General features: G+C 43.0%; 1 protein-coding gene across 1 annotated transcript in view; it reads left to right on the forward strand.

Annotated features, from left to right (window-relative positions):
• Window positions 1-19,370, forward strand: part of LOC126195519 (eyes absent homolog 2-like) — a 211,728-nt gene that overhangs the window by 61,346 nt on the left and 131,012 nt on the right. The window contains exon 2 of the mRNA XM_049934145.1: window positions 1,279-1,328. Within this exon, the coding sequence (XP_049790102.1) occupies window positions 1,279-1,328 (50 nt within the window). The remainder of the gene's footprint in view (window positions 1-1,278; window positions 1,329-19,370) is intronic.

The raw sequence follows: 19,370 nt of genomic DNA on the forward strand, positions 1-19,370 counted from the left end.
TTCTAGATCAGTAAAATTTTGATAGTTTACTTCTGTGAAATTGAAATAACGCAAAGCAAATTTTGCACCTCAGATCGGATTTTATATACATAAAAATTTTCATGTGCTTCAGTAGTGCAACGTGGAGTTTCCAGAACCCTTCTGATGGTAACGGAGATATTTTACATCACATTTCTCTGCGCTAAGTCACTTTAAGCTACAGTTTATCACGAATATACTCGTCATAAATCAGTTTATTTAATTGTTACGTGCATATGTTACGTGTACGAGTAGGGTAACTTTGAACCTCTGTATCTGAGAAAGCGATAAAAATATCAAGAAAATTTTCAGTGTTATTCGAGATCGGGATTTTAGGAATACATCGTAAATATTTCAGCCATTTTCTCTGCTTAGACATCTTGAAATCCTCATCTGGGTTTTGTTCCACTGGTGACGGCGAAAATATAGTAAAAAATCTCTTTTTGGGGGCGGGGATTGCCCATGAAATAATGGTGCCTGCATAAGCCGCATCATCCCATCAAGCCCGACGTAGTCCACATCAATTAAAAAAAGAACAAAGTCATTCACTCCATTTGCCTAAGCAGGAGGAAGTATGTGGTATTCATACTTTGTACTGTAGGATAGCGACACTAAGACGATCCTTCTTTTGGGTATAAAAATAGACCCTAGCCCAAGAGCTGTCCAAAACATTTGACTCCACCTTTTCATCACCAATAGAAACCGAGCTATGAGCACCGGAAAATCGTGTTTTCATGCACGGCGTTTTGGAACATATTGGTAAGCATGTCCTCGCATGCATACCGATGTAACAAAAAGTTGATATTCACCCTAATACCTATAAGTAGTCTGAGGTTTATCTATTGTCGACCTGAGGTACATCTGAACACCACAATGTGTTACTAGACATATCATACCCGTTGTGATATTCCCTTACCTTCTTCCAACGTTTGAACTCTCCTATGCAACCTATTGTACAGTGACGTACAGCTTACCATAGACACCGAAAGATCTATCAGTGACATACGAGTATTTGGCTATACACATGTGACTACGCTCCATTTTAGGCTGTTTCCTGGAACCAAACTAAATGGCACAATTTAATTTGATGGTCGCACATTCTATACTTTTAGTATCTATGACATGCTTATAGCTTGCACCATACTCAGGACTCCGTGTTCCGCTAACAGTGCAAGGCGGAACTGAACTGCCCAAAACCAATACAATTTTAATAAAATACAATACTGGCTGGCCGAATACACATTTATTTTCATGTTGCAGGTTAAGAGGCCGCGGACTGAAGCGGACAGTGACACTCCAGAGCGGAGTAGGTAAGTACACCTGTACCATTAATTATCAGCGTAAACTTCTTCTCATCTGCAGCAAGACCTCCACCTCCTTCTCAACAGTCTGAAGCTCGACACTAACATAGGTGCTTCTGTATCTTTGTACATTGTTGCTGTTTTCACATTTACCGCTATGCTGGAGCACGTCTTTTATATAACGAGCAATGTCCACACAGCGAGACACATGAGTTACCCGAACTATTTTATAATCGTATCACCTTCCGAGAATAATTTGTAATGCCGGCACTGATGTTTCATATGACTAAAACAACGTTGCAAATTCAACCCGTTAACCATATAAATTCCACAAATCTGTAACTCAAATCTGTAACTAGATAACGGAGCCTTTTCTGTTTTTTTGGGTGGGTGGGGGGGAGGGGAGGAGAGAAAGGGGTCATGAATCTTCTGACTGGTTTGATGCAACCCACCACGAATTCCTCTCTTGTGCCAAGCTTTTCATCGGAAAGTAGCAACTGCACCCTACGTCCTCAATTATTTGATGGATGTATTTCAATCTTTATCTTCCTCTGCAGTTTTGACCACCTACAGCTCCCTCCAGAACCATGCAAGTTATCCCCTGATGCCTTACCAGATGTCCTATCGTCTTGTTCCTCCTCCTTGGCAGTGTTTTCCATATGTTCCTCTCCTCGCCGATTCTGCAGAGAACCTCCTCATTCCTTACCGTATCAGTCCACCAAATTTTCAACATTCTTCTGTAGCATCACATTCAAATGCTTCGATTCTCTTCTGTATCGGTTTTCCCACGGTCCATGTCTCATTACCATACAATGCTGTGCTCCAGACGTACATTCTCAAAAATTTCTTCCTCACGTTAAGACTTATGTTTGATACAAGCAGACTTCTCTTGACGAGGAATGCCATTTTCGCCAGTGCTAGTCTGCGTTTCATGTCCACCTTGCTGCGAGCCGGCCGGTGTGGCCGTGCGGTTCTAGGCGCTTCAGTTTGGAACCGCGTGACCGCTACGGTCGCAGGTTCGAATCCTGCCTCGGGCATGGATGTGTGTGATGTCCTTAGGTTAGTTAGGTTTAAGTAGTTCTAAGTTCTAGGGGATTGGTGACCACAGATGTTAAGTCCCATAGTGCTCAGAGCCATTTGAACCTTCTTGCGTCCGTCATACGTTATTTAGCTGCCTAGGTTGCAGAACTCCTTAACTTCGTCTACAATTGTAATGTTAAGTTTCTCGTTGTTTCCATTTCTGCTAATTCTTACGACCTTTGTCTTTCTTCGATTTACTCTCAGTCCATATTCTCTACCCATTAGACCATTCATTCCATTCAACACATCCTGCAATCCTCCTTCACTTTCACTGAGGATTGCAATGCCATCAGCGAATCTTATCGTTGATAGCCTTTCACCCTGAATTTTAATCCCACACTTGAACCTTTTTTTTTATTTCCCTGATTGCTTCTTCGATATGTAGATCGAACAGTAGGGGCCAAAGACTGCATCCCTTGTCTTATTCCCTTTTTAATCCGAGCACTTCGTTCTTGGTCTTCCAGTATTATTGGTTCCTCTTATTTCTTGTACATATTGTATATCACCCGCGTTTCTCTACAGCTTACCCCTATTTTTCTCAGAATTTCGAAAATCTCCCACCATTTTACATTGTCGAACGCTTTTTCCAGGTCGACGGGTCCTATAAACGTGTCTTGATTTTTCTTTAGTCTTGCTTCCATTATCAACCGCAACGTCTGAACAGCCTTTCTGGTGCCTTTTTTTTTTACCTTTCCTAAAGCCAAACTCACCGTCATATAACACATTCTCAATTTTTTTCCACTCTTCTGTATATTATTGTTGTCAGCAACTTGGATGCACGAACTGTGAAGCTGATTGTGCGATAATTCTCGCACTTGTCTCTTGCAATATTCGGAATCGTGTGGATGATGTTTTTCCGAAAATCTGATGGTATATCGCCAGTGTCACACATTCTACACGCCATCATGAATAGTCGTTTTGTTGCCCTTTCCCCCAATGACTTTAGAAATTCCGATGGAATGTTATCTACTCTTCTGCCTTATTTGATCTTAAGTCTTTCAAAGCGCTTTTCAATTCTGATTCTAATTCTGGATCTCCAATCTCTTCCCTGTCGACTCCTGTTTCGTCTTCTATCACGTCATCAGTCAAATTTTCCATTCCGTAGAGGCCTTCAATGTACTCTTTCCACCTGTCCGCTCTCTCTTCTGTATTTAACAGAGGAATTCCCATTGAACTCTTAGTGTTATCACCCTTGCTCTTAATTTCACCGAAGGTCGCTTTTACTTTCTTACATGCTGAATCCGTTCTTCTGACAATCATATCTTTTTCAATGTCTTCACATTTTTCATGCAGCCATTTTGCCTTAGCTTCCCTAGACTTCCTATTTATTTATTTCCTAAGCGACCTGTATTTCTGTATTCCTGAATTTCCCAGAACCTTTTGGTACTACCTTCTTTCGTCTCGCAGCTCTTTTCCTTGAACTTAAGATGTTCTTTCCAATTTCTGTGACTGTCCGCTTTAGAGATGTCCATTCCTCTTCGACTGTACCGGCTACTGAATCATTCGTCATCGCAGTGTCTAGCTTCAAACGTATGTCTTCATTTCGTAGTGCTTCCATATCCCACTTCTTTGTGCACTGATTCTTCCTGAGCCGGCCGAAGTGGCCGTGCGGTTAAAGGCGCTGCAGTCTGGAACCGCAAGACCGCTACGGTCGCAGGTTCGAATCCTGCCTCGGGCATGGATGTTTGTGATGTCCTTAGGTTAGTTAGGTTTAACTAGTTCTAAGTTCTAGGGGACTAATGACCTCAGCAGTTGAGTCCCATAGTGCTCAGAGCCATTTGAACCATTTTTTTGATTCTTCCTGACTAGTCTCTCAAACTTCAACCTACTCTTCATCATTAGTAAATTGTGAATTGATTCTGTGTCTGCTCCTGGGTAGGCCTTGCAATCCAATATCTGATTTCGGAATCTATGCCTGATCATGATGTAATCTAACTGAATTCCCGTTTCTCCCAAACGTTTTCAGATATACCTCTTGTACAGAGTATTTGCTACCTCTATGATTTTTGCTGCAGAACTCCTTAAGTCTTTCTCCTCTCTCGTTTCTACTATCAGGCCCATATTCTCCTGTAATCCTTTTTTCCGCTCCTTCCCCTACAACTGCATTCCAGTTCCCCATGACTTTAGATTTTCATCTCCATTTACGTACTAAATTACCCGTTCGATACCTTCATATACTTTCTCTATCCCTTCATCTTCGGCTTGCGATTCCGGCATGTATACCTTAATTAATGTTGTCGGGCTTGTTTTGCTATCGATTCTGATGAGAAGAACCCTATCATTGAACTGTTCACAGTAACTCTTTTTGCCCTACCTTCTTATTCACAACGAATCCTACTCCCGTTACACCATTTTATGCAGCTGCTAATATTATCCTATACTCGTCTGCCAGAAATCCTTGTCTTCCTTCCGTTTCACTTCTAAACTGAGCCTTAGCATTTCCATTTTCAGATTTTATAGCTTCCGTACCACGTTCAAACTTCCGACATTCCATGGCCTGAGTCGTAGAACATTATCCTTTCGTTGGTTATTCAGTCTTTTTCTCATGGTCACCTCCCCCTCTTCTCCAGGAGATATGAATCCGGGACTAGTCCGGAATCTTTTGCCAATGGAGAGATCATTATGGCACTTTTTCAATTGCAGGCCACATTTCCTATGGATACACATTGTGTTTTTAATGAACTGGTTTCCATTGCCTTCTTTATCCTCATGCCGTAGACTGTTGCTAATTCCTTTCGTGTTTAGGGATGGTTTCCCACCCGAAGGGCAAGAGAGTGCCCTGAATCTCTGCCCAGTTCTCCGTCCTCTTTGACAAGGCCATTGGCTGAATGGGAGTTAGTTCTTATGCCGGAAGTCTTCGGCCGCCATTGCTAATGATTTTTATTCAAAATTTAAGCAGGGGCGAGGTTCGAAACGGGGACCGAGGACGTTTTGATTACGAGTCAAAGGTGCTACCCCAAAACCATGCGTGTACATTCATACGGAGTCGTACAAAACTATTTTGACTTTCGCGTACGGTTTCTTTGGCTTTTAGCCCGAAGTAATAACCTGCTAATACACTGCCGGCAAAAATCGCAACACAAGAAAGGAGTTGTGCGACATAAACGCAAGTTGGTAGGTAAGTCAACACATCCGAAAGATGACGTCTGTTGAAATTTGGCGCCAGTCGGATATGAGTCGGCTAGTGGCGTCACTATGAGCATGCAAATCAGGTTGGCTTTAAATACGCACTTTAACTGTTATGAGCGTTTGTTACCTCTGAAATTGGACATGATGTTATTGAAGAAAATCTTTAAGACAACGACGACGCCATTCTCAACACCTTACTAAATTTCAACGAGGTCATGTAATTGGGATACGAGAAGCTAGCTGTTCCTTCCGCAATATTGCAGAAAGACTCGGCAGAAATGTAGCCACTGTACATGATTGCTGACAGCTGTGATCACAGTAAGATACGGTAACAAGAAGACCGTGCTCCATACGGCCACGTGGCACTACCGAGAGGGAAGACCATTGTGTTCGGCGTATGGCCATGGCACATTGTAGTGCGTCTGCAGCAGTGCTTCGAGCAGCAGTTGGCACCACAGAGACACTACGAACTGGTACAGATGGGTTACTTCAAGGATAGCTCCGAGCCAGACGCTCTGTAACGTGCGTTCCACTGACGCCAAACCACCACAGTTAGTGAGTTCAGTGGTAGCAAGCGAGAGCCCATCGGAAGCTGGAATAGAGATCTGTTGTCTTTTCTGATGAAAGCTGGTTCTGCCTCGTTGCCATTGATGGCTATGTGTTGGTTAGGAGGAGTTCAGGTGAGCACGTTCAACCAACCTATTATCGGCCGACACATACTGGACCTACACCAGGGGTTTTAGGGGTGTGATTTCGTGTGATTTCGTATGAGAGCGGGAGCACTATTGTGGTTAACCCACGGACCCTGACTGCAAATTTGTACGTCAGTCTGGTCATTCGACCTGTTGTATTGCCATTCGTGTACAGCATTCCAAGGAGTGTTTTCCAGCAGGATAATGCTAACCCACTTAACGCTGTTGCAACGCAATACACTGTCCAGTGTGCCGTCGAGTTGCCTTGGCCTGCTCGATCACCAGATCTGTCTCCAGTCGAGCACAGATGGAACGTCTTCGGAGGACAACTTCAGTGTCATCCACAACCAGCATTAACAGTAAGCGTTTTGGCACTTAGACCGGTTATTCATGTACCATCATTTCACATTTGCAATAGCTTATCTCGATGGCTTATCTCACGCTTGCTTTAACCGTTGATCTTGCAACGTTAATCACTTAAACATGTTACCTAGACAAATCTATTCCCAAAATTTCATTCCTCTGCATTACTTGTTTTTTGGCGTTACGATTTATTTCCGTCAGTGTATTTAGCTGTCCATCAAGATCGAGTAACAACAACACATGTATCACATATTTAGCTGTTACTCACAGTATTTCTGCACTGTCTGATTCTAGAACGGATGTCTCTGATGTTGGGACGCTTTCACATTTCTCGTAGAGTTCGACTTCCCACTGTGGACAGGGATGTGTCGCACAGGTTCTGTCTGGAACATTGTGCTTTCACGGCTGTCCTAGATCAGAGGAAGATTATGATGTAACGCCCCGTCGACAACGAGTTCATTACGTAAATCAATAAAAAACAACCTTTTTTTAGGCCTGAATGAAAGATTTCGAAATTTACGAATTGCCCTCATAGAAAAAGAATCTATTATCAGTATTTTTATTAGCCCTAGTTTCTAAAATACACAATAACATAGTATCAGCGAAATGCAGCGTTTAACTGTATTACGAGGGTGTACTGAAAGTAATGCCTCCGAATTTTGTATTGTGTTCGCAATATCGGTTGAGATATTACGTGTCGCGCACATTACTCAGTCGACTTTCACGCTTCTCTGACGCAAGTTGCAACCCTCTGATGCTAGAAGACTCCGAATCATAGCGTATAACATGACGATGTGTATGGCAGAACACTTCCAAGATTCAACAGATTTACTAAAGACACTGCCTACACTTCCCTTGTTCGTGCTCTTTGGGAGTGGTGCTGCGTGGTATGGGATCCTTAAATGATAGGATTGACGGAAATCGAAAAATTCAGAGAACGGCAACTCGTGCTGTATTATCGTGAAATAGAAGAGTCTGTGTTCCGGAAATGATACGCCAGTTGTGGGTGGCAATCATTAAAACAAACGGTTTTCGTTGCTGCGAGATCGTTTCAAGAAATTTCAGTCAGTAACTTTCTCCTCTGAATGTGAAATATTTTGTTGACGCCTACCTGCAGAGGGAGAAATGATCATCGCAATAAGATAAGAAAAATCACAGCTCGTACGGAAAGATTTAAGTGTTTGTTTTTCCCGCGCTGATTTCGGGAGTGGAACGGTAAAAAAAGGTAGAATAGAGTTTAACGTCCAGCCGACATCTAGGTCATTAGAGAAGGTGCAACTAAAGAGACTGCATGCACTACGCTTGTCCGCCGTGTACTGGAGTATTGCAGTGCGGTTTGGGATCCGCATCAGGTGGAACTGACGGATGACATCGAAAAAGTTCAAAGAAGGGCAGCTCGTTTTGTATTATCGTGAAGTAGGGGGGAGAGTGCCCACAGACATGACACGTGAATTGGACTGGCAATCATTAAAACAAAGGCGTTTTCCGTTGCGACTGGATCTTCTCATGAAATATTCAATCACTTGTTTTCTCCTCCGATTGCGGAAACATTCTGTTGGCACCCACCTACATAGGGAGAAATGATCATCACGACAAAATAAGAGAAATCAGGGGCTGCACAGAAAAAATTAAGTGCTCATTTTTTTTCGCGCGCGCCTTTCGAGAGTGGATCGGTAGAGAGACAACCTGAAGGTGGCCCATTGAACCCTGTGCCAGGCACTTTACTGTGAATTGCAGAGTAATCATGTAGATGTAGATGTAGGTGAAGGTGGAACGGCAGAGAAATAGTCTGAAGGTGGTTCGACAAGCATTTAAGTGTAAACTGCTGAGCAGTCAGGTAGATGTAGATGATGCTAGTTTCGGTATTAATTTGAGGTAGAATTTATTGAAGGGCACGTGCCTCTGGAAGACACTGCGAAGTGTATCCTTAAGTACGAAGAAATTAAACGAGATTCATAGAATTTTAATCTAAGAATAAACTTCATATTAGTATTATTTGTAAATTTACAATTAATCGTAACAAAAGATGTTTACAATTAATCGTAACAAAAGATGATGAAGTATACAACCCTCACCTCGACGCCAATTTTGACACTAGGAATGACGAAACAGCGGTGAAGCAGGAGGTGTTTAAATGTAAAGAACACAAACTAATGGAAAGTGCCTTGTTCTGAATTGTTAGGAATACGGATGCTTCTGAAATTTAACGTATTTGCTTACGTTGTTCATCAGTGTAGTATTTAAGTCCACGTGGCAGTCACGACATCGTATTTTCTCTTTTCGTTCCGATCTTTCACATTTCTTTGGTCGACATTGCGGAAATTTTCATTGTGTGTGTGGCTGCAGATTTTTCACTTTTAATCGAGAAACGGATAACGAAGTGAAATTAAGCATTTTTGCTGTTTTAACAATGTGACAGTAGCTATGTTCACCTTGATTTTACGGATGTTAACTGCGTGCACCGTATTTTGGCTGAAGTGTATCGACTGTCTGGCGTCGTAAGAAAGTGCACTAGTTCGTAATTACTGTTCTCTTAGGGCCCACCATCCACTTGAAGACACTGCCTCATAGCGCGCATATATGTACCAGCTCGGTTAATAACGACCAGTGCGAGATATGAGGAGAACGAAGATGGCCAGCAAAAAAACAGTTTCGTAACCGCCGGCCCGTCAGCCTCTGGCGTTGCGACATGATGAACGGTGCCTCTTGAGAAAACATACTCAAGTCCCGCTGCCCGCTCAGAGACAACGTCATTAACAATGACGGCTTCGTTTTTGCATCGCAGGACTGTTAGTTGCCCAGCAGTTCCAGGCAAACGAATTGCGTGCCAGTAGATGCTCAACGAAAATGTCGTAACTTACTGCACATAAATAGGCATAAGACACATTATTGTTGTTGGAAATAAATTACTGGAAACAGTAAGGAAGTAACCGTCAGAAGCACCCTAAGTGCACCGACCCTATAAAAGTATGTAAGAAAATCACATTCCTGTGTGAGATAAAGCGAGAGCTCCTTATGGAAGTACTCATCAAACTCCAGTGTGAAATTCGGCAACGGAGAGGTGTAGTGTTAAAATTCCGAGAACGCACGTCCCAAGAAGAGTCAGGTGAAATATTACTTCCTGACACATTCACATGATTAGTCTGTAATTCACACTTGAGTGTGTGGTAGCGGATTCATTACTTCACTTACAGGCTATATTTTAACATTTCCACTGCCGAGTAGCACGGGTGAAAAATGAATATCTAGCCTTTACGTACTCGCTTTGATTTCTCTTACTTTATTACGATGGTCATTTATCTTTATGTAGGTGGGAAACAACAAAATATTTTGGCATTCTGGAGAGATAGTGGGTTATTGCAATTTCGCGAAAAGATCTTGCCACAACAGAAACCCTTTGTTTTAATGATTACGCATCAACTCGCGTATCATATCCGTACTCTCTCTCCCCAATTTGGAAATAATACAGAACGAAATGCCATTCTTTGAACTTCTTTGGTGTCCTGTATCAGTCCTATCCTGTGAGGATACTATACTATACAGATGTACTCCAGAAAGCAGTGTAGACTGTCTCTGTTTGTTGCGTCTCGTAGGTGCCAACGAAACGCATTTTCTGTATGGCGGTTTCAATTTAAGTTTGTTTTTAGTTGTAATCCATAAGTATTTTATTGAATCTATAAGCTTTAAATTTGTATTATTTATCGTTTAACGAAAGCTTAACGGAATATTTTAGTGCTAATATGGGGTACTCAAACTTTCTATGTTTAGGACCAAATGCCATTTTTCATACCATGCGGATATCTTGTCTAAATCATTTTGCGATGACTTGTGATGATTTCGTTAGAAGTTAAATTACAGCATCATCTGCAAACAGTCTAACAAGGCTGCTCATAGATTGTCCCCTAAATCGTTTATATAGTGGAATTGTCTCATTTTGGGAAGACAGAAGAAGCTGTCTGTTTTACTTGCTAAAAACGTTTTAAAGCCAAGATCACATAAATATTTCTGTATTTAAAACTACCAGTTTCGACAGACTTCGCAGTCATCTTCAGGTTTTAAAAATCTTTTTGTTATTGCGTGAGTTTCAATTTAAAATGAACACATTTCATAACAAAAAGATTTTTTTAAGACCAGAAGTTGACAGCAAAGTCGGTCGAAACGGGTTATTTTAACTAAAGAAATATTTATACGGTTTTGGCTTTAGATTGTTTTTAGCTCGTTTGTATAGGTTAAGAACAGAAGAAGGCGTAGAACACTTCCATGGGGAACCTCAGATATCACTTCGGTTTCTCTTCCCATCGAATAGTAAGAGTTGTGGCCTGTCAAAGGAAATCACGAATCCGGTCGCACAGCTATGAAGATACTCCATAGGCATCCAATTTTTTGGAAGCTGCTTGTGAGGAACAATGTCAAAACCCTTCTGGAATATAGAAACATGGAATAAACTCGAGATTCCCTATCGATAGCATTCATTACTTCGTGCGAAAAACGAGCCAGTTGTGTTCCATAAAGAGGATATTTTCTGCTTACATCCTGATCAAGTGTCAATAGATCGTTTTCTTCGTGGTATTTCACAATGTTAGAACGAGATATACGTCCCAAAATCCTGCTACAAACCTACGTTAGTCATAATTCAACGGATTACTTTCATTTCCTGTCTCGTGTTTTGATGTGAACTGTGCAATTTTCCAGTCTTTACTGTCACCGAGGCAGAACCAGCTTTCATCAGGAAACGCAACAGATGTCCACCCTGCCCTCCAATGAGCACTCGCCTGACACCACTGAAGATGCAAATGGGAGTGGTTTGTTGTCAGTGGAATGCACGCTACAGGGCGTCTGACTCGGAGCTAGCCTTGAAGTAACCGATTTGTTAACAGTTCGTTGTGTCACTGCGGTGCCATCTGCTGCTCAAATTGCTGCTGCAGATGCAGTACGATGCGCCAGAGCCATACCCCGTATGCGATGGTATTCCTTCTCGGTGGCCGTCCACAATCCGTTCTTCTTGCGACCGTACGTTCTCGTGACCACCGCTGCCAGCAGTCATGTATAGTGGCTACATTTCTGCAAAGTCTTTCTATAATATCGCAGAAGGAACATCCAGTTTTTCGTAGCGCTATTACACGGCCTCGATCAAACATAGTGAGGTGTCGATAATGGCGTCTTTGTCGCCTTTAAGGTATTCTTGGGCAACTCACTATGTCCAGTCTACAATCCCAAAGAAAGCAGGTGTTGACACATGTGAAAATTACCGAACTATCAGTTTAATAAGTCACAGCTGCAAAATACTAACGCGAATTCTTTACAGACGAATGGAAAAACTGGTAGAAGCCGACCTCGGGGAAGATCAGTTTGGATTCCGTAGAAATGTTGGAACACGTGAGGCAATACTGAACCTACGACTTATCTTAGAAGAAAGATTAAGGAAAGGCAAACCTACGTTTCTAGCATTTGTAGACTTAGAGAAAGCTTTTGACAATGTTGACTGGTATACTCTCTTTCAAATTCTAATGTTGGCAGGGGTAAAATACAGTGAGCAAAAGGCTATTTACAATTTGTACAGAAACCAGATGGCAGTTACAAAAGTCGGACATGAAAGGGAAGCAGTGGTTGGGAAGGGAGTGAGACAGGGTTGTAGCCTCTCCCCGATGCTATTCGATCTGTATATTGAGCAAGCAGTAAAGGAAACAAAAGAAAAGTTCGGAGTAGGTATTAAAATCCATGGAGAAGAAATAAAAACTTTGAGGTTCGCCGATGACATTGTAATTCTGTCAGAGACAGCAAAGGACTTGGAAGAGCAGTTGAATGGAATGGATAGTGTCTTGAAAGGAGGATTTAAGATGAACATCAACAAAAGCAAAACGAGGATAATGGAATGTAGTCGAATTAAGTCGGGTGACACTGAGGGAATTAGATCAGGAAATGAGACGCTTGAAGTAGTAAAGGAGTTTTGCTATTTTGGGAGCAAAATAACTGATGATGGTCGAAGTAGAGAGGATATAAAATGTAGACTGGCAATGGCAAGGAAAGCGTTTCTGAAGAAGAGGAATTTGTTAACATCGAGTATTGATTTAAGTGTCAGGAAGTCGTTTCTCAAAGTATTTGTATGGAGTGTAGTCATGTATGGAAGTGAAACATGGACGATAAATAGTTTAGACAAGAAGAGAATAGAAGCATTTGAAATGTGGTGCTACAGAAGAATGCTGAAGATTAGATGGGTAGATCACATAACTAATGAGGAGGTATTGAATAGGATTGGGGAGAAGAGAAATTTGTGGCACAACTTGACTGGAAGAAGGGATCAGTTGGTAGGACATGTTCTGAGGCATCAAGGGATCACCAATTTAGTATTGGAGGAGAGTGTGGAGGGTAAAAATCATAGAGGGAGACCAAGAGATGAATACACCAAGCAGATTCAGAAGGATGTAGGTTGCAGTAGGTACTGGGAGATGAAGAAGCTTGCACAGGATAGAGTAGCATAGAGAGCTGCACCAAACCAGTGTCAGGACTGAAGACCACAACAACAACAACAACAACAACAACCACGTCCAGTCTCAAAGGTAACTAACGCTCACGACCGTTTCAGTGTGTTTTTAAAGCAAATCTGATTTGCAATCTCGGAGTGGCGCCACTAGCGCCACATTTATGCGACTGTTGTGAAATCTGAATAGACATCATCTTTCAGATGTAGAAAAACGCCTACCAAATTCCGTTTATGTCGCACAATTTCTTCTCGGTGTTGCGATTTTTTTGCCTTCAGTTATTACAGAAGTGAGTGGACCGTAGCGAGCGAGGAAGCACCTGTGTTGCCCGCGAGATTGAACATCTGGTACGGGAGATGAGTGCCGGTATCTGCAGCCCGGCACCTGTCGTGACGGCCAGACCGCGCTGCCGCGGACCACCGGCGCGCCACATTCCGCTAGTTAATACGGACTCTCGATATAGCCGCCGGACCAGTACAAATGGCCGCTTGTCGTCCCCCTGTCGCTGCCGTAATTAGGCCGACTGGATCGGCTCCGCCACCGACCCAGTGGGCAGCCGCTCGCCGTGCGTGCTGCGGCGCACTGTCGTCTCTGCCTCTCGCAAGTCCCCACGGGAAGAACAGCGTCTGCCTCAATAAACGTGTCGACGATCGCGATTGCACAGAAACAATTTCTTTGCATGCCTGTTGTTTCAGAGTGAGTCTTTCACTCTGCTACGGAGCATGCGCTATTTTTGAAATTTTGTAGTAGAATGAAATTGGGAACCGAAACGTTGCTTTCACAGAAGTCATTATCTAGCGGGACTCCTGCAAGAACGGCTACCGAGCTCTCCTGCCACGACTCCCTCGCACAGCTACATTCCCCGTCCGCAAAGTATGCGTGAGAGCTTTTGTTAAGTCCAGACATTCTGGCAAAAAGTAAACACCTCTGGACAGTTCAGCCGGTAATAGCATTGTCCGTGAAAGGAAAGGTTTCGGGTTCGTTTCCTGGACCGCCACACAGTTTTAATTTGCCAGCAAATTTCAAATCAAAATTACATAGCGAAGGACAGCGCATAAATACTGATCGAAACTATCCCGACAACCCAATGTAAAGCGGGGTTAACCACTAGATGTCGCAAGAGGCGAACCGAAACTATAAATTGTGGGGCCGGCCGGAGTGGCCAAGCGGTTCTAGGCGCTACAGTCTGGAACCGCGCGACCGCTACGGTCGCAGGTTCGAATCCTGCCTCGGGCATGGATGTGCGTAATGTCCTTAGGTTAGTTAGGTTTAAGTAGTTCTAAGTTCTAGGGGACTGATGACCACAGAAGTTAAGTCCCATAGTGCTCAGAGCCATTTGAACCATTTTTATAAATGGTGGAAGGGAGTATTGTGTAGTCAGTAGAGAAGCAGCAGAAGCAATATGGGTCGGTTGGGAGAGCTCAGTGACCTCTAGCGTGGACTAGTCATTGGATATGACCTGAGTAACAAATCCATCAGATAGATTTCAACCCTTCAGAAGCTGTCCAAGTTGACCGCTAGTTATTTTTATTCTGAAGCGGAAATGCGAAGCAACCATTACAGCTAGACTAAGACCAGCTACACGCCATGTACTGGCGGAAAGAAACCGCCGAATATTGCGGAAGGCGGTTGTGAAAAGTTGCATTAAATCAGCTGAAGGAATGAATCACTTGTGTGTTCCAGCTAGTACAATGATTGAACCCGACTCTTTTTAACCCCAGTCGCACAATGGTCGAATAGCTCCTCGTAAGCGATAAGTCATTGCTGAGCGACGCCACTGGACCGTGGATGACTGGAAACGAGTGATCAATCATGCTGCACTCTCTGGCAATCCGATGGAAGGGTCTGGGTTTGGCGAATACCAGGAAAACGTTGCCTGCCATTTTATGCAGTGCTAACAGTGATGTACAGAGGTGTATGCTATGGCGATATTTTTCGTGGTTAGGTTATGCTCCTCTTACTGCTCTTCAGAAAACGAAAACGCTAAATGATGGAGGATATGAACATTTTTACAGCATACTGCGTACATAGAGGAACAGTTCGGAGACAATTATCTTTTGTATCAGCATGACTTTGCATCCTATCATAAAGCAGCATCCATGAAGCAGTGGTTTGTTGACAATAATATTCCTGAAGTGGACTGACCTGCCAAGACTCCCGGCAAGAACCCAATGAAACACCTTTGGGACTAGTCAGAACGTCGACTTCACCCCATATCCCGGCTTTCAACATCACTATCTTCTCAGGATTCGGTTCTTGGGGAAGGCTGGACTGACATTCCTCCATACACATTCGAATACCTCATTGAAAATACCCCCAGCAGACTTCAAACCGTCATAAGGGTGGAATGTCGAGACACCCCATATTTATGTCCACGAATAGCCCACCAGATATTTTCGATCAGATAGTGTATGATGAAACGGTGTCCGCCCGTGTTAGCTGAGTGGTCAGTGCGACGAACTGCCACACCTAACGGCCCGGGTTCGATTCCCGGCTGGGTCGAAGATTTTCTCCGCTCAGGGACTGGGTGTTGTGTTGTCCTTATCATCATCATTTCATCTCCATCGACACGCAAGTCGCCGAAGTGGCGTCAACTCGAAATACTTGCACCAGGCGAACGGACTACTCGACGGGAGGCCCTACCTACACAGTATTTACATTTCCATGAAACGGTGTCATCATAATTAAACGTTATTTCGCTGCTTAATAAAGCGCAGACTTCCCCCGAATGTTTCTTCAAATGAAGCGCACTCACCCCAGCCTTGTTGTGGCAAGAGAACGGCTAAATGTGGAGTTGGAACATGGCATCACTTTGGGACGGAAAGGCGAGAATTCAACATTTCACTGACGAAGAGGTCATTAGAGATGGAGGACGCTCTGGAATTGGCTAATAATGAGGTAAGAAATTGGCTGTCTCCTCTTCAAAGTAACCATCCTACCACTTGCCTTATGCGACTTACGGACATCAATAAAACCATAAATATGGATGCCCGAACTGGGATCTGAGTCGCCGTTCCGTCAAATACTAGTCCAATGTCTTACCACACTGGTTGGCACATTCGTGCCTACTTCCAAGTGATATGGAGGAGTGGTTAAGTTACGGGGCTCGTATTCGGGACGTACATAATTCGGATTCCAGATATGTCAAACTGATTCCCGTTTCCCTTCAGTACTTAATCCGAGACTATAAAGACATATATACTATTATGTATTCGGATTAAGAGTAGTAATGTAAATGAAACTGCAGAGCAGTGTCTAATCGATCGAGGCCGTGCAGTGGTTTATGGGCACTTTATTCCCGATCGGGAAGAGGAGAATTCAAATCTTCGCCCAGTCATCGACACTGAAGTTTTCCATGTTATCGCTAAATTTGTTTAGATGAATACCGGAATAATTCCTTTTAACAGCTCATGGCCGATTTCGTTACCCATCCTTATCCTTTCCTAGATTGCGCTTCGTCACTATACCTCACTGTCGATGAGACTTTAAGCCCTAATCTTCGTTCCTCCTCCTTTCCCAAAGGTATGGGATTTGGTGGCGATCGTGTTGCGGTGAGCAGTCCTAAGCTTACTGAGGCAACTGGATGCACTCAGCTACCCCATCGCAGATCGACTTGAATAATTGAAATCGGAACATACGTATGCAAACTGTGGTGCCTCGTACAATCCGTCGATCTTCATACAGAATTTGCAGAAATGCCCAGTCGTCCGACGCAACTTGTGCGTCATGCACGAATGAGACGACCTAACGTGGTGGCATCGTGGATTACATCGATTTTCTCGACAACATTCTGAAGACTGACTATACTCTCGCTACCTTGTCTTTACCTTCTGAGAGATTCTCAACAAGGAGGAAATGTCCAGCCAACGTGTTTGTTAGAAGCAAGCCCCAGGGGCAATTATGAACAGCATCGTCACTTTTAGGTGAAAATTTTGAAGGTCTGTCTCATTATCTCCTGTTGGCAGACTGCACGGGGTTCATGCTAGATTTCTGTAGCGGTCCACAAACCCCTACTGGTAGCTCAGCAACGTCGAAACTTGCTCTCCGTCATTATCAAACTCGGTAGGTCCAACAGGAAATTCTCATTTGTTTTTAAACACGCGAAGCACACGACACAAGAGACGAAAACTTGAATTACTCCAGGAAGCCCATGTATCGCTGTCCACAACACATAATTCAAGTCCCTGTGATCACTTTTTAATGTCAATTTACAGACTGGTACGAACTGTTACCGAAGTTGAAATTATTCCGGGAATACACTTGGAAACCCTCTGATTATGCCACGGCAATGGCAAAACTTGTATGTATACGAGACATACGATCATATTTTGCAGCAAAGTGCGATATTACTGCACGTACAGGACATAGCAGCACGTTAAGAGAAAATAGATGAATTCATCGTAATTTTTAATATTTTAATTTTCTTTTAAATTGTAAGAAACCTTCTTCAAGTTACTTTAGTTGTTGGATAGAAGAATAATACTTACTCCATTCCGAAATTTTGTTCAGTTGTATGAAATTTACAAAAGTCTGCTTCTTTCAGAGTCAAGGGCGATCTCGGCAATCATTTGTAATCTATAGGGTTCATTCAGTTTGATCTCTTTTGCAGATATCACATGAGAAAACTTCACTTTCCCCATCAAGTGCACACTTCTTATTAAGCCTTTTTTTTGCCAAGACATACGGAAATGTTAACAAGATTTATCTGCACAAAAGAATACAGCCAGTCGTACCGTACCACCCGCCATTCAGTGTTAAATTTATTTTTGAGGCCGTTTTTGGTAGGAAACTTGAATGCCAGCTCTCTTAGTCTGTGACTATTAAAGGAAAACCCTTCCAGTGTAACCGGGGAAGATGACACACTAACTGGTTCTCCATGTCTTTGTCAAGAGTTTTTAGCTGTTTGCCTATTATCTGAAATCCTTGTGATCCCTGTGTGTTTTTTGGTACTTCGAATCTTTTGGCAGCTATAGCAAGTGGCATCTTATTTTCTTTAACATACTAACATTTTTCTGTGCTATTTTGAACTAAAGTAATAATTAAAATTAGCACATGTCACTATCTCCCGCATATGCACTCTCGAAACCTTCTTGAATTGCAACAGTCGCCATTAAATGACTCCGCCACTTCATTTAAAAACTTCTCTCGGCTTCTGTAATAGTTCCGTGTCATTACTGACTTTCAAAGAATGCACTGAACACAGGTGGATCCAGTGATACCGTGACTAAGAACCTTAAATACGATAAATTACGTGTTAAATACTTCGGTTCCACCTTTTAATGTTGTATTCAGCTCACGTGTACTTACATAAATGACGCTTTTCAGTTCAATTGCATTTTAATGAGTTATGTCTTCATCGTTGCACGAACTAGATACAGTGAACTACTCCGTGGTGTAGTACAGCTTCTTTCCTCTAAATCAGGGGTAGTCAACATTTTTAACCTACCGTCCACTTTTGCATTTTTGTTAGTAGTAAAATTCTCTAACAGCCCACAGGTTCCACACTACTGGTGATTTATGAAGTGGGAAACAACTATACTTTATAAAATTTATAAAGCACAGTTACAGCAAGTTAAAGCGTATAATAATAATAATTACTTACCAAACATTTTATGTCAAAAATGTAATGAAAAATTTTTTCAAACCCTTCCCACCTACCGCCCACTATGGAAGTTGGAACACCTAGTAGGTGTTAGGGACCATGTTGACTACCTCTGCTCTTGATGGTCAGTTATCGGTGGCGCGACTTCTTAACAGTGCCCAGCTCCTCCAAATGTGGACACCTTTCAAAACGGCTCTATACTCCATCTTCCGAAGAAAGCGCTTGTAGCGGCATATGTATTTAGCCCGCAGGCCGCTGGTGACGTCGGAAGCAGGGGCGGCGGGCAAGGTTCCAGCTGCGGGGCGTCGCCTGGGCACCTGCCACGCGTCCGCCGCTACTTAGACACTGCCCGCCACGCTGGTCCGCTCTGCGCCCTCGCCTGCGTGGAAATCTGAGCCTTCCTATTACACTCTCTGGTTTAAGTTCACTGTGACAGGCAGTCATTGTAGGCCTCTGGACCTTCTCGCTTCAGTGCGCCTTACGCACTGTTCGCCGAACACTATTTGCAGCATATAAAATGCAACTTCATCTACCTCTTTGTTCGTGAAGGAAGAAGTTGAAGTAGGGACGAAAGCTTAAGTTTGGTCGTTCTGTCAGCGACGAGGTCATTAGAATCATAACCCAAATCCTAATTTAACAATAACAGTGGTAGGCCCGTATCCTTTTCAAATGAACCATCCCGACTTTACCCTTAACTGGTTTACTG

This window comes from Schistocerca nitens, chromosome 7, assembly GCF_023898315.1.
Source record: "Schistocerca nitens isolate TAMUIC-IGC-003100 chromosome 7, iqSchNite1.1, whole genome shotgun sequence".
In the NCBI taxonomy this organism is placed as follows: Eukaryota; Metazoa; Arthropoda; class Insecta; order Orthoptera; family Acrididae; genus Schistocerca; species Schistocerca nitens.